Source organism: Poecilia reticulata, chromosome 4, assembly GCF_904066995.2.
Source record: "Poecilia reticulata chromosome 4, P_reticulata-male-v2, whole genome shotgun sequence".
Classification (NCBI taxonomy): Eukaryota; Metazoa; Chordata; class Actinopteri; order Cyprinodontiformes; family Poeciliidae; genus Poecilia; species Poecilia reticulata.
In genome coordinates this window covers 24,360,843-24,377,550 of record NC_088833.1, presented here as the reverse complement: position 1 = coordinate 24,377,550, position 16,708 = coordinate 24,360,843, and the positions used below count along the sequence as shown (strand labels likewise).

The 16,708-nt window shown below is 38.1% G+C and overlaps 1 protein-coding gene across 6 annotated transcripts in view; it reads right to left on the bottom strand.

Annotated features, from left to right (window-relative positions):
* suco (SUN domain containing ossification factor) overlaps positions 1–16,496 on the bottom strand; it is a 42,890-nt gene extending 26,394 nt beyond the window's left edge. For 5 of the 6 annotated variants that reach the window (XM_081606526.1, XM_081606527.1, XM_081606528.1 and 2 more), the window contains exons 1-2: positions 16,197–16,496; positions 1,745–1,859 (exon numbers count right to left, since the gene is read on the bottom strand). In XM_081606526.1, the coding sequence (XP_081462652.1) occupies positions 1,745–1,859; positions 16,197–16,249 (168 nt within the window). In that variant the 5' untranslated portion in view covers positions 16,250–16,496. The remainder of the gene's footprint in view (positions 1–1,744; positions 1,860–16,196) is intronic. The other variant, XM_008407369.3, reaches the window with a different exon arrangement.
* Positions 16,497–16,708: the final 212 nt, after the last annotated feature.

The following is a 16,708-nucleotide window of genomic DNA, read 5'->3' as shown; positions in this document are numbered from 1 at the left end:
GTTTATTCTTAATAAAGGCTCAAATGAAGTGTGTCTGATATGCTGATATAATCTAAATCAAATATACACCAGTGAAAATATAAATATATGGGTATTTAATTTCAGATTTGACAACATTTATAAATCCTAATTTAACTAAATATTTAAAACTGAACAAATATAATTTAATTTATTTACGTACAATTGTTGTTTTTTTTCCCCTGATGATGAACAAAATAAGACTCTGCCACATTTAGTATGATAAAAAGAGCAAAAACGATTACACATTTAAATATAGCATCCGACTGTTGAAGTGAGAGTGAACTCATGAGGGAGTTCAACAAAGCTGGATGCAGCCTTCAGAAAAACATCAACAGATGATGAGTCTGGTAAGGCATTGTAAATAATGTGAATATTAGCAGCAGCAGCATGCTTTTGCGACTCTTGATATTAAGAGTTATAGAAGAAAGATTTCCATTTCTTCTACAAGAAGAAGTAGACCGCTGCTCATTTGGACACTGTGCCAGCAGACATGTTTGGCCAAAACCAGGAGGTGGAAGTGTTGTGTGTTGCAAAGGCTGCTCTGTGTGGCTACCAAAAGCTTTCCATTGAAGTTATTAAAACCAAAGAGGGTAAAAATTTTATTCAGGGATGTGAATTTCTTATTTGTGGAAATCACATTTTTGTTGACATGCATACTGAATAAAGCAAACTGGATCTCTTGATTTAGCATAAAACATGTTATTTTTCAGAGATGAATAAAAACTGAGATTAAAACTATGTGAACATTTATAAGCTGAAAATTAAACTTTTTCAGATGACTGCAGATGTACAAAACCAAACAGTCATCACATTCAGAATACAAAGCACACCACCAAATGTATGCAAATGGACAATACTGTAGTCTATCCTAAGCAATACATCAAGATCCAGCTAATCATTTAAAGATTAACCATTGTCAAATCCTCAAAGTCCTGAAAGTTTTCATTCATAAAGCAGCTGACCTTTGGAAGGAATAATATTCTAAAATCCTGGAGAATTCCCCAAGGAAAAGCTCAGACAAAAAAAACAATAAATAAAAAATGGAGGATTACTAAACAAATCTGATTTAAATTCCTCTGAAACACTAGGAAGATACAGCACCGGAAGGACAAACCAGAGAAACTCAGGATTTATGCACTGAAGACTAGCAAAAAAACTTTAGAAAGCTAATTTTAGTAGTTGATAAACAGGAAACACAAATGAAGTCATTTTTCCAATAAAAACAAGAGAGGGATCTGATGTAAACAGGATCCTGTCTTTTTCACACCAGATCACTGCATTTAAAAACATCATACTGTTGCTGTTTCACCACATCAAATTATTAATATCTTGATATTCAGCAACATCGACCGTAGCTCAACGCCCCACGGTCTGATCTCTAAGGTTAATAAACTCCATACTTGCACCCAATTCTTCAACCTATATTTTCTCTCTTCGTACATTTATAAAGGTTTGTGGGTCTTAAGAGACCAAACTTCGACCACTACTAACCTCTAAGATTTCAGCAAACTCATTCATTTCAGCACGATTATTGATACTGCTCACCATCCAAGACCTGAACTAGCTGAGGTAAGGCCTCTAAATATCTCATCTATTTTGTTGCCACTGACAGAGAAACTTGACATTGGAAATTTACGTTGCTCAGAAATATGCAACTCATTAAAGAATATGACATGTTGACTGTGCAATAAGTTTGAGCGAAGTAGAAGTGGTAAGGTTCTACCTTGTTTTGTGTGGAGTCCTGCTTCTGCTCGTGGATTTCAGGGTCTCCGTCCTCGGCAGAGGGACCTGAGCCAGACGAGCTCTGCTCTGAACAATATACATCTTGACTGGGGTACCTGCAACAGAGTGACACTGATCAGCACAAAAAAAAACATCAGGAAAAAATAAATAAAGCAACTGCATCAGATGGGAAAACAGGACTAAATCTGTTAAAGAAAAATAAAATTTTATTTGTATAGCACATTTCAGCAGCAAGGCATTTCAAGGTGCTTTACATAATTAAAGAAAAAATAAAAACAGCTTGCGACATTGAATAAACAGTGAGAAAAAAAAAAAGATAAAAACATACTTTTGTCACGGAATTTAAGCGCCTGTTGTCGCCGGACTCCGCTGTCCGTTTAACAGAAGAAAAACAAAGAATGCTTGTAATGCACATACCATGCCTTTTTTTAGTGGAAGGAAAGATATGCAAGGTGTCTAAAATACAAGTTATAAAACCAGTAGATGACAGAAGCCAAAAAGAAGAAACAAATTTAATTAAATAAAAAAAAAAAGATGCCCAAGTGAGATTAGAAATTACATAATTACCTGAGATAACACATTTAAATAGAGGCATAAAAGGGGTAAAGTAACAGAACTACTTGGGCACAACGCTGAATTGTTCGTTTATGTTTTTAAAGTTATTCAATAAGAACTGCTTTATTTAATTCAATCATTTCTACTTTCACTTCCGTTGATTCTCTTCCTGGTTGCACCTTTCTTGTAAAAAGGCTCGCCAAAACATGGATCACTGTTAATCCTGCCAGCTTCCTTTTAAGTCAGAGAGTTTGATGCCAAAAAGGCCTAAAGCAGCTGGGATCCTGCTTACAGGAACCAGCACAATAAAACTGACCTGAAGCTGTTTGGTTAATGCTGTAAGTGGAGTGGACTGCTTTTAAAAGTAAATGTTCATAATTCAGCTTAATAAAACAATGGACAAAGGAGCACAATCAGGCCCAGAAAGATCAATAAGTTAAAAAAACAAAAAAAACAATGAGAACTTATAAAAGCAACTGAAGCAAAGATAAAAAAAATAAATAAACCAAACAGATGAAAACTAAGCAAGAGGTCATCCTGTAATCAATGACCTCATGAATGATGAGCTACATCTGTAAACGTGGCAAAAAGAAAGTGCAGTAGCAGTCAAACTTAATTGCGCCACTGGAGAACGGCTCACATGGACACTTTTGTTAGCACCTCGTCAGCCAGCTTGTCAAGAGGGAGAGAAGTCCTACACATGCATACCCACAAGCAATAAGATCCAGCCATCTGTGCAAACCTGTTCTCCAGCCATCAAGAGGCTTTGCCATCTGTTTTTCATTCATTAACATCAAAGGGTAATTAAGTGCTGACAGATAACGGACAACAACATGTGGCTACATTAAGAGTTTCTAAGTGCTATTCTGCTCAAGTTCACAAACAAGTAAAACCTGAAATTGTTAAAGATTTATCTAAAGATGCGCTCCACTTGTTTGCCGATTTACCAAATTGATCATGTTGCTTTCAGTGAGACTTTTGAGCTTTTTCCCCCAACTCAAGCTGAACTGCAGTAAGTGTTACCTGAAATCTGATTAATGGCTCATTACCAGGCCACTAGAGAACGTGATGATAGGCTGAGAAAGTGAAAGAGTCATTCGATTCAGCTGGTTAGGAGCAGGGGAGCATCTAAAAGCTGCAGGACAGCGTCTCTAGAGAACTAAAGAGACCTTTTCTTAATTGGGCTTTGGTCGGGAAAGTTTTACTGACCAATCAAGCGCGGTGATCGGTAAACCTGCTACAGGTGCTTTTAGTAGTGTGGGCAGCTGCCAAGTCCTGCTGGAACATATCGCCGTAAAGCTTGTGAGAAGAAGGAAGCAGGAAGTGCTGCATAATTTCCTACAGCGGCACTGACTTTGCTCCTCAATAAAACACAGTGGACCAACACCAGCAGATGACGTAACTCTCCAAATCACCGACTGTGGAAACGTCACACTAAACACAACTTTAATTCTGGGTTCTTCTGCTCTTCCTCCCGACTCTGGTGCACCTTATATGCTTTCCTTCTCAATTGTCTAGAGGCTGGGGTTATCCCCGTTTTTTCTTCCACTCAATTTTCCACTTATTTGTTTGTAATAACTCAGAGCATTGACAATATCAAGTCTGCAGTCTTGATATGCAGGTTGCAACCCACACAATCATATGTGCAGGTTATAAGATAATTGTATTTTGGATTTTCATTAGCTGTAATTCACAAAAAGGAACAGCAATTCATGTGTGAAATGTGCAAATATTCAATCAATATAAAATATGAGCATCACATTTTAATGCAAATTAATAGAATAAAACCACTTTTTGATTATATTTAGCTGTAAAGTGAATATTATACACAAGCAACATAAAACCCCACAAACTTCACAAAAAAACACTACAGGAAATTACAAACAATATCCAAGTCAACATTTAGACGAGTGTCTATCATGCACATTAAATAACTGAAACCGCCTTAAAACCACCAGAAAATTGCAAAAGGCAAAATGTAAAATGCCATCAACAATTACGGCTGTCTAATAATATCAATTTTGCGATGTATATCGATATTTTCTTTCCTAGAAAAAAATTTATATTCATCCGCAAGTATCGTAACATCCAACTGTCACTTTGCTCACTCACTGCTTGCTTCGCCAGGAGAGTGATTAGGTCATCAAGCTTAGAGTGATTCCTTCAGATGTTAAGTGTCAAGGTTAAAAAGGTATCAAACTATTCAGAGCAGGGTACTTGGTGCACTTTATTTACTTTACAAATGCATATAAGCTACAGTTTGTACCGTTTCAATTAAAAGAAACATGTTTTCTCACCACTTCTTTGATTCATTTCGTCCAGCTGTCGACTTTAAGTCTGTGTCCATGTCCAACCAGAGACAGGTATTGTGTAGTTGGTGCTTTTAATCAGTTTTCAGTTAAATCAATTCAATCCAACTCTAGAACAGTCACAAAATGTCACGAAAATCACTCTGTCCCTCTAAAATCTTTCAGAAAATCGCAAAAGTGTATTGAATTGTACCGTTTGCTGAATATCGCAATATATATCATATCGTAAGCAGAATATCGTGTATCGTATCGTGAGATTATTGTATCACTACAGCCCTATCAACAATGCTAAGTAATTATTTCCTTTTAAAATAAAAATGATAAAAATCAGGATACGTTTATAAAAAGCTTATGTACTGACAGATGACAATCATGTCAAGCAACAACAAAATTCAGAAATAGAAAAAACCTTCATGCAACAACTGGTTCACACTAACAGGAGCAAAAGTGGTCACAACTTACAAGCCTTACGCTCTAGGACCAAGAAGATCATGCCTGCAATTTTAGCGCAAGCAGCGAAAATGAAAACGATCAATTAACTAGGTGTGAATGTTGGAAAGTGACTGTTTAAAACCACAAACATCCTTATGTTCAGATACATGTCATCATGAATCTGAACACAAGATACCAGATCCACCACACTACAACTCATAACTCCTCAGAGAATGTGCTGCATCATTCAACCAGTCGAGCTCAGTTTACTCAAAGCCTTCAAGTGGCTGAGTGACATCTGTGGTTAAAATCCTTGCAGAAGAATTTAAGCGGTTTACACTTTAACAGACGCTGGTGTCCTTTTTTTTCCCCACATCAAAGTTTAACGTCTCACTTCCTGAGGTAAAGCTAGTTTTAGATATAAATGTAAAAATATTCATCTTTTGTAATTGAAATAATTCCAAACTACACTGATATACATAATCTTAAATAAATAAATGTGTTATGTCTAAAGTCATTCGTCCTTCCTGAATTTGCATGTTAAGATCCTTTGGCTTTTAATCAATCAGATAAGCAAAGATAAGCTACAGATGCAGGCAACAAATCAATTCTGGACACGTCATAAAGCGCAGAATCCTCATGAACTTCTGTGATGACAAATGCAAATATGATGGACTTCTATGATGGGAGTCATGCTCCAATGTTTAACTGGACTTTATCAGTCTCACAGTCTCATATTGAAATTATAGACATGGGCAAACTCAAAAGCATTAAATGCTTATGCAAATACATGCAAGCCAAACTAAACACGCTGCCTGCTCTTTTTGGGCTCCCTTAACGTCACAGTCATGAATGAACAGATAGTCCTCAGAGCTAACACTCCTACAAAGGTTAAAAAAAAAGAAAAAAGAGAAAGTCATGGTAGGGAGGAGGAGAAACCAGGAGCCAATCTGAAAGCATCTACTTTGGGGGCGTATTTGGGGGCAACATGACCTACTTTCAGCTTAAACATTCATATTTACAGAAAGTTAAAGAAATGCACACATTACTCATTTATTCCTGCTGCCGTTTGCGTTTTATACAAGCAGAGGGTCAAGCTTGCAGGATGCCAAATGACTCAGCATCTTCCTCACTTGGTCTCTATCCACATTTCCTGTCCCACTTAAGTACCCTGGGATTTTACAAGACATCCCTCAGCTTTTAAGCTCTGTTGTAAAGGCTACAAAAGGCTCTCTGGCTGCAGTCTGCTGATACGCTGGCTGAATTGGCTCCACGTTGCCAAAGCCCCCCGTATTTCCTTCTGGCTTAGATTCTATTACGAATCGGGGAGCATCGCAAAAACCACCCGATTGCGTCGCAACGGCTCACAGCTCCGATGCAGAGGAGATGAAGCTCCAGCGGCTGTGACGCAGCAAGTCAAAATTATCGCCAGATGCCCGGCATGCAAAGTGTGCTTTCGTCCCCGCGGAGGCAGGATGTTTTCCTGACGAATGCAAGTTTTCAAAAGGCAGCAAGCGTGCAAACACGTAACCAGCTGTAGCTTCGGGTCCTGCTCGTCTTCGCGTTTATTTTTAACCAGCGTGACACTTTAAGCTGACCTTGTAATTCTGCCCACTCATTCAAACCCATTTGTCAAAGCATTACGCTGCAACTCTCACTGGTGGTAACCTAACCGGAGCAGATAAGGAGCTCTCTTTACCTCTGCTGACCTGAACCTGACGTCAGCTCTTTGCTAAAATAAAAAAAAAAGAATGTTAAAAAAAAAATAAATCATTTAATCTAATCTATGAAACGATTAGTTTAAAAATGTTGAGCAGTCACAAAAGCTAAACTAAATTACTGCCGTCTGGTGTTCTGACAGAAAGGAGAGTCTTGTGATATTTTTCACTGAACCTCAGCATATCCTCTGATTATATTATGTGAAGATAGGAGCTCGAGAATGTAGTTAATTCCACCAGAAAGATAAGATTTCAAGCTGTTGAACATCATCTTTCCTGGGGCAAAAAATGCCAACCAAGAGGCACAAAGCAGTCAATCTGATGGATTTATTTTTCTGTGAGAGTAAGAACAAGTTTTACATCATTGCAAGCAGTGGTAGAGATAAAAAAAAAAAAAAAGAGCACAAGAGACAATCCAGGATCCATGCGGGTAGACGAGGATTGTAGAGCAGGGAGATGTGCCAGGCCTGCCTAGACAAAGTAGGCCATTGCATCTGGCCAGCAGACAAAAACATGTCATCACTATTTGGAGGACGGAGTAAGAGGCGAAAACGCCCAGCTTTGGGGCGACTGGATGTATGCATGTGCAAGTTAGTTAGGACTACTTTTCTTCCACATCGAAGCAGGAAACAATGTAGAGCAGCAGTTTGTTGTAAAGCCTGCTGATCCTCCATAATCCCCCCACCCGCTTGTGTCGTCATAGCAGCCGGGAGACAGTGGCTGAACTGGCAAATGGCTTTGTTGCTGCCCACATGGCCACAGCTCTGAGGCTTCCTGCCACCACAGATCTGATGTAAGAAGCGAAGTCAACTCTACCTTATCCCAGACTCTTTTTACTTGATGCACATCAAGTAAAAAGATGTGCATCAAGCCAAACTGATCCTGGCCAGATAAAAGATTTTTTTTTTTAAATCTCAGATTAAGAGATCAAGAATTTGATGCCAATTGCTATTTAGCACCAATATTTCACAGTAATTGGGATATTGGAAAAATTGAAATGACCACTTTAGCTTCCATTTTGAACAAAATCCCAACTTGCATGCAATATTTGCTTGGCTGTTCATTAACCCTGACACATTTGTACAGTTTTATGGATCAGGATGAAAAATAATTCTTCCTTAATCACGATAAATATTGTCCCTACAACGTTCAACAATGATGTGGAAACTCCATTGCCCCCCCCAAATATCCGAGTTTAAGTTGGGAGCTTATTTCCTTAAGTAGTTCAGTGCTTTGTGCTGACTTGCTATATTGGAGGAATAGATGCAACAGTACACTTTAAGAAATATTACCCACGGTAGTTCCTGACCCAAGGCTCCAAAATAGAAAGCTGAATAATTTTACAGATCAGAAAGTTGATGTTTGAGCCAAAAATATGTTAGTAAGTCACAGAAAATGCACACAAATCACAATTTACCTTGTATTTAAATATTTATTCTGCCAGGATTAAACCACATTGAAATAAAAAAAGCTGCTTTATGTAACAAACGAAACCTTTTTTTAGGATGCACACCAAAGAAAATAAAATGCTGCTTTCCGTTTCCCTTAAATCGAGGAATCGCAACCAAAACCTGCTGCTCTCAGCAGCAACTTTCAGCACAGATGGACATGCACACTCACCCAGTAATAGACTGTGCCAATGATGTTCCCCGCTAAAAGTAACACAGGGAATTTTTTTTTAGAACTACTTCAATTGCTTAAAAGGAAACAAACATTTTTAAACAGGATGCTGACACTTTCCAGGCAGTTTGCTGTTTTGCATGCAAAATTAAGTAATATGTTTTCACAACAAGACTTTTAAAAAAACTATAAATTTTAAAATAGTCGTGGGATTTATTATTTTAATGTCACGCCTGCAACAACAGTTTTGTGTTGCTTAAAATTCAAGTTGCGAGAGATTCTATTTTTAACTCATTGGAAGGCAAAAAGAAAGAAGTGCATCGGCACAACCTTGTTAGCTACCGACCAAATTACATTACTTGATCTTAATTCTTATAAATGTGAGACAATAATTTAATAAAAATATCATTTTAATATTAAGAGGTCACCAACCAATTTAATACATAATAGTTTAGGCCTCTTGTAAGCCTTGTTTGGGTATCTGATCTGCAAGAATCCCTGACTACAAAAAACTCTTGACACACACACAAATCCTCCCAAATGCACACAGAAGCTTTTCTCTGAGGGCTGATCAGACACACCTCTGTTTGGCTGCACTCCTGCCAACGTCAACCGGGTCAAGTCACCAGATGACGAAGAACAAGGCAATGGATCCTGTTAAGCCAGAAGCCCTCTGACGAACAGCATAACAACGCAGAGCAGAGACGACGGAGATTTACACGACATGTAAAGTCCATTAAAGAAGACAATTAGCCTTAACCAGTTATCTGTTAAACAAAAAAGTCTGATCACACTGAACATGTTTATGCTTCCATCTGCAGTGCCTTGCAAAAGCATTTATATCCCCTTACACAGCCTACATTTTGCATTATTGCAAACATAAACTTCAATTTATTTAATTGAGATTTTACGAGAAAGAACAACACAACGTAGTACATAGCTGTGAGGTTGCAGAGAAAAATATAGTAAAAATGTGTGTTATAACTAGCTTTGTCCATTCTGCGCTGCAAAGCAGCTCAAGCTCAAATTCAAAAATACTTTACTACTAGGGGAAACTTAATTTTTTTAAAACTGGACAAAAGGAGTCTGTAGAGACGTTTTCAGGTATTGCCACAGATTCTCAGTTTGACTTAAGTCTGAACCGTCCAAACAAATAAATATGCTGTGATCTAAATCATTTCATTGCAGTTCTGGCTGTATGTTTATGGTTATTGTCCAGCAGGAGATGAACCTCCTTCTCAAGTTTTCAACAGCCCCCATTAGGTTTCTTTCAGGATTGCGCCACATTTCACTCAGTTGATTTTCCCATGAACTCTGACCTGCTTTAATTCACCTGCTGAAGACTTCAGGTTTTCTCTGAAAAATGGCTTTAGGTGGACGGCCATGTCCACGAAAGCCGTCAGTGGTGCCATATTCTTTCCATTTACAGACAGCAGACGTAGTGGTGCCTCCTGAGGCGTTTAAAGCACAGTGGGGTTATAAATTAACACGTCACACTTTAAAGATTTCCACAATGTCATTCCTGATCCGCCTGCTGCGTTCCTCGGTCTCATGTTCTTTTAACAAATATCTGACGAGATTAAATTACACACAGATGGATTCAATCACATAAGAGACCTCTCAGGGGAATTGGATCACTGGATTTTATGTATAGTATCACATAAAAAAAGGGAAAACAAAAGTATGCCACACTTCTCAGGTCTTCTGAAAACAATTTAGAATTTAGTCTTCTAAATTATAAAGCAAAATGGATAATTTTGGATAATTTAGATAAACTGTAAGTCTGGGTCTTTATCCGTCTATGCTAAAAATCCAGAGCATCTCCCTGGTTCCAGTCAGACTGGGATCAAACAGGCCTGGGAATGTGATGTTGGGAACATCAGAGCAGAACAATGGGGTGGAAAGATTCATTCATGTGATATAATTCAGTTTGAAAGCAGAAGCCAGCGTCCTCGTCCGGGTTGGTGTCAATACCACAATACTGTCGGGACAGCCGGCGAACAAAACAAAAACCCAAAATCAACCTAATTTTACCAAACTGCTGAGTCAGCGATTCACATATACACAACAGCCTCCAAAATATCAAGTTGTTTAAAATAAACATTGAAGGCTGACATTTTGGATCTGAGCAACACAGATCGTTTGTTAAATTGTTTTCTAATTTAGCAAACGAAACATTTCCACAACATGCGTTTAAGTCTGATGTTTCACCATCTAAATATTACAGCCAGTTACTTCCAGCATCTTGCTTCCAGCAGCCAGTTGATGGTGAATGTTTTATGCAAAATGCTCCAGCCGAACATCCCCGCCTCAGTACACAATGTTCTCTAGTTGTTCCCTTGGTCCGCCATTGACGGGGCCTTTTTCCCCATGATTTAAAAAAAAAAAAAGAAGAAGAAGAAAAAACACAGGTACAAAGACGTCTGCAGAGAAAACCAAAAAAGGAAAAAACATACAGTGCTGAAAGTAAGAGTTGCCAAAGCTGCAAAAATCCATGAAACAACAAAACAAGCGAAGGGGGAAAAATTTTAATGGAAAAATTGAAGTTTTACTGCCTCTAGATATTAGAAATGTTCTCAAAGAACAACATGTACAATAAAGATGTGGTAAGTATGTTTGATCACAAAACATTTAAATGCTTCTATTCATCCAGTCTCTGTCCCAGGTTGTGCCCTCCTGTTATACAGGCAAACCTCCTGCTATACAGGCAAACATGCTTGATAATGTTTATGAAGTTACCTTTAAAAAAAAAATTAAAAAAAAATTACACTCTCCACCCTCTGAACATGATTCACCAGCAAACAGAAGTATTTTTCTTTTAAACCACCGACAAAGCCTCAGGCTACTAGCTTGAATTCAATTAAAAACGCAAGCCTACCTCTTCCAAGAAAAATATCACCTTTCTCCAACGGAACAGAAACAGGAGAGGATTTTGTCTTTTTATTGCAACTTGAACAAAAACAACAGCGATTTCTTTTAAAAACAGGACCATTTCAAGGTGCAGCTGCAGATCACACCTCAAGTGAGAAATCTTCCTTAAAGCTTTGTAGCTACTTTTAGACTTCCTTCACATTGCTTTTTAGAGCTGGAGACAAAACATGTGTCTTTCATTTAGTTGTAACTGTAATCTTGAAGCCTCGTTTGAAAGGGCTTTTGATATCACATCAGAAATGTGCAGTGAAAAGTGGGGCATAGGAAGAGCAGGGAGCAAGAAAGCTCTTTGTGTTCGTTAGCCTCCATGGCCAGTGGGCAGGAACAAAACCCCGTGTCAGGACCGGCTCGGTCTCATCACACAAGACTGGACCTGCCAAACCACAGTGTTGAACCTAAGGCTGTAATAACAGAGGTCAGACAATAGATACATGGTTCTATGTGGGAAGAAGTTGAGAAATATAAGGCTTTTAAACTGATTTTAAACTAAATTAGTTAGGTAAATAGCCTACAGGCTAGTTGATTTGACACTTCACAAAATAATGCATTTGTTTCATTTATTTTAACTTAAATACAGAGCATACACAACTCTCCTTACAGGTGAAAAACGTTGCATAAAATCTCTTGAGAGAGAACCAGCAAAACATTATATCTTTGTAATAAATAACCATGCAGTTGTTCTGTAATATCTTGTTTAAGCTTACTTAACTTTCTTCTTCCAGAAAAGTATGTTCTGTATGAAGAATGTTGAATTAATATGAGTTACAGTAAGTTACTTTCAATACTCAAAGTATTTTTTTTGAACTTGAACAATTGCTTGGCACCTCTGCAATATAAAGATCACTGTCTTGTTACACTGTTCTGACCCTGAGCATTTATGCAAATAGCAACATATACAGCCTTATCTCATATGATTGAGTACCAGGTAAAACTGGCTAAATCAAATCTATGTCAAATAAATAATAATTTATAAAGTAAATGTATTTTTACTGACAAATGTGTTACTTCAAAACCAGGAAGAAAATAAAATCTGCACTTGCTGAACCTGTATTAAAATGAGAATAAACACAAAGGAGAGTCTTCACATTCCTTCACCTTTACATAACAGACAGCAGTCGCCTCAAGTGGACAACACCAGAGAAAAGCAACAACTTGGAGAAGCTTGATAAAGGCCGAGTTAAGAGGAACATGAACACATGATATAAATCAATAGTCCATTGCCTTACAAGGTACAAAATGCAACACTAGCCCCTTACACAAAACACTTTAAGGTGATTAAGGTGCTTACTTGCCACCTCAGATTGTACTGTGGGGAAAAAAACAACAAAAAAAACAATGTGGTGAAGGTATTAAAGTCAGCCTGCCTCCGTTACGCCTCTTATTCTTTAGGCCAAGTAGTATAAGGGTTGCATCGATCAACTTCCATAAGGGAAAGCCACCTTCACAGGTAAACGCAGTGATGTAATGACGACACGGGTTTGAGCAACCAAACAGCAGCAGGATCTACAAGCATAAACAAAACTCAGACATAGGACTAAGGATTAAGATGAGATGCAATTTAATTTAGGATAAATATTTTTGGCTAGCAACACAGATACACAAAGTTCATCCATCATTATACTTTTAAAGGGACACTTACACCAGATTCATTCACATTGGATGTCGAATGACATTTCGTCATCTTGCACTGCTAGCTATATCTTCTGTACATTCACATTTTATGCAAGATATTGCGGTATTCACTTGTGATTTATTGGTCAAAAGGAGCTCAGAGGTGGCAAAATACAAGCGACACGTCCGCTAAACAGCAGACTGCAGGCTGGCAACCAGAGCACATAGTCTGACTAATATAACCAGCTAATATCAGCTCGTTACACTGACGTTACAAAGAGCAGAGCTGCAAAAAGGTATACAACTAAACTTAGTAGGTGTTAATTTAAAAAAAAACTTGCTTAATAAATGGAAAACAATAGTGATCTTCATTATTAATAATTTGATAACAGAAGGACTCAACTTCCTTCAGCTTTTCTGGATTCCTGCAGATACTCTACCTGTTTGTTCAACCATCCACAGTCCATGGAGCATTACAGAACAACCCACTGATGAATCATCTTTTAATCCAATCACATTACATAATAATAATAATCTTCCAATGACTGTGAATCCAATAAGCTTATGGAAAATCGACAAATGAGCTAATGAAGACACCCTCTGTTTAAAATCCTGTGCTGCACATATAATCAAAACAATCCGATTCCTTTTTTATTTCTGTGTGTTTATGCTAGCTTTCGCAGAACATAAACAGTAATAACCTGCCATAAAACCTAATGTAGTAAAAAGAATACCTTTTAAATAGAGAAGAAAATGGATAGGTTTGCAAGAAAGCTACTATTACTGACAATGCACCTGGTTGGAAATGTGCACCTTCACACAAAGACATTCACACAGAGCCTCAGCAGCGCTGATGTCAACAGCCGGAGCTGGCGTGCCGTGGAAGCAGTGAGATCTCTTTTGCTGACAACATGAGAGTGGAGGAGAAGCATGACACCCACAGAAAGCAGTCTGCTGTGGGGCTGTGCACCGCAGCTACGCAAAGGACAAGAATTCACGTAAAAAAATGGACATAAAATAAATATCAGCGTTAGCCCTGGCAGTTTAAAGCAGTATTTGGTTCATGCTAGCAGCTTGACTACGACAAACCTCCAAGTGATCCTTCCCCACCGCCCTTTTAAACAAACAGCTGCTGTTCAAACCTAAAAGTCACTGCTTGCTTGGAAACCCCGGGTTTTGCTGCAAGGACTTCATTCCCTTTTTTTTTTTGCTCTTCCTGCTCCTACTGGGAATTTGTTGAGAGCTGGCACCAGGGGAGGAGAAGCCAACAGCAGCACGCTAAAAAGAGTTTGAATTAGTAATGACTGCTGAAGAAGTCGCTACGCAGGAAAGTCCAAAAAGGGCCCCAAAGATTTTAACACGCAAACGTTGTCTTAAAAGTCTGTTGTATTCTTTTTCTTTAGACTTTTCCATTAGCATTTGTTTTCTGAGACAAACGTGTCCATCTGAAAATACTGAATTGGATTAAAAAAAAATTTTGAAGAATGAAATATTTGTTTAAAAAAAAGAAGATTTTATTGAGTCCTTTTTTATTAAACCTACAACTAAATATCTCACCTGAAAAGTTGTAATCAAGGGCCATCTCACAAAATCTCTTAAAAAATAATCTAAAGGAATTGGAATTAATTCATTAGAGGGAAAAAAATTGATTACGTGATATACATCATTTCCATCAAATACAGAACCAAAACAGAATTTCCTTTCCAAGGAATGAGTGCTGCTGTGGTTCTGCACTGAGCTAGGAAAGTTTTTATTTATTAATGATGGCTTTACAAAACACTAATCCCTGGCACGATTAATAAAATATGAAAACCAAAAGTCTGATTCTAAGGCAAGGAGGAAATGAGAAAAATACTTTATATGATGTTTATGTTGTATTGTCCATAGGCCTCAGGTATGAGGAAGTGAGTCTGATGCCATGTGTACAAAAACAAACTTAGTTCTGAAACTGGACACAAAAAGCCCTTAGAAATTTTCTTGGAAGTCAATTAAAGACAGCAAAAAAGAAAACTAAGCCGTTTATTTTTCCAACTGTGCATGAAACAAACCTTTCATATGTTCAAACACAAACACTACAATAGGCTAAAACAACAAAATCTCCAGGGCAGACAGAATCGGAAGTCCAGTTTGCGTGCCTCCATTGGGACAGTTACCCTCTCCTGAGCAAACAATCTGGATAAAGTTGGAATGTTAGCTGGACTGTTAATCCAATTCTACAAACCCAGCACATTGTTGCCTGCTGCGTGTCTCCAAGATTAAGCAAATGCATGAGCTGTGTTGGAGCTACGAAAGAAAAACTCCCTAAACAAGCATCATCATTTCAAGTATGCAACTCATTTACAAGCCTCGGGTCACCTTCGTTCTTTAAATTAAAACCTGTCAGTTACTATTTAAATTTACTGCCTGGAACAAAACTGATCTTTTTTTTTAGTTTATTCAAAGCTGCATATTTAACAGTACAGGTCATAACAACGGATACCAACATTTATCTAATTTTTAAATCAACTCAAAACGTGTCATGGTGCCTTTATAGTTCATAAAATTGTGGAAATTCTTAGATTTGGTGCTTTTTATTCTTGAGCAGGGTCTGGGATTTATCCTGGCAATCGACAGTCAATGTCAATTAAAAGAAAATGGGCCGATTCTGATCTCTGTACAACTAGTTACATGATTTGACGAAAAAATTATAATAACCAAAAGAATTTATACAGTTTTTCAGTATGGGTCGTAAAATTTTGTTTTAAGTTAGTTAACAAAAACATAAATTATCTTCGTTTGGTTATCTTAAACTACAGATTAGTAAAAAATTAAATGTGCAAACAGTTCTTTGAATTGTTTTTACCTACATGAACCCGACAGTCCCCAACCTAAGAAACATATGCCAACACTGACCAACTTGAATTTAGCTAGCTCAGCTGCTATCAACAGCTGGTCTCATCACCAACCCCACAAACACACCCATTTAAACTGCAAAGGGGGTTATCCACGATGACAAGCAGGACAAAAGTCAGTTATTTTCTTAAAACTCACATACACTGAATCCAACACACTGAAACAGGCATATGTTGTTAGCTAATGTAGCAGGGGTGACTCGACTCAGTAAACATGTATGCTCGTAAATATTGTGCAGCAAAAGACAATAAATAAATAAGTATGCCTGGGCACAAATGTATGTTTAACGTGGTCAACCTATTCTTTAAACGCCTATTTACCAAACATTTCGTAATACTGGGTGAAAACAGGAGGCCAAGCTTACCAGCACAGGAGAGCTACAATGAGGCACACCAACAAAACGCGCAGCCTCTTCATTATCTTCCAGCGGGGACCGACATCCTCGCTATTTGGTTTGTTTCTGGTCTGTCGCGGCTGCACAATACACCGAAAACCAGCTGTGTGTTAGCGGTGAGTCTTCCTTAATTAGGAAACAAGCAAGCCACGATGCTGTGAAGGTAAAACCCACACTTCACGAGGAGTATAATTCATTACACGGACCTTTAGTCCGCCTCCTTTTCAGTTTCAACAGCCACTGCTACTGACGAGTTGCCGTGCTCCGGGTAATGTAACGCCTGCCCCAGAGATAACCAATCAAATCACAGAAAAGAAATTATCGACCAATCATAGGAGACGTGGCTGTGTCGTATTTGAAAAAAAAGCCCCGCCTTCAGTATTGAGGATGAGTTGGTGGCTGTACGACTGGACGCGTCACGCTTTTTGATAAACTGATCAGCAAAGCACGCCTTATTTCAATTTATTGCACAATAACACCAC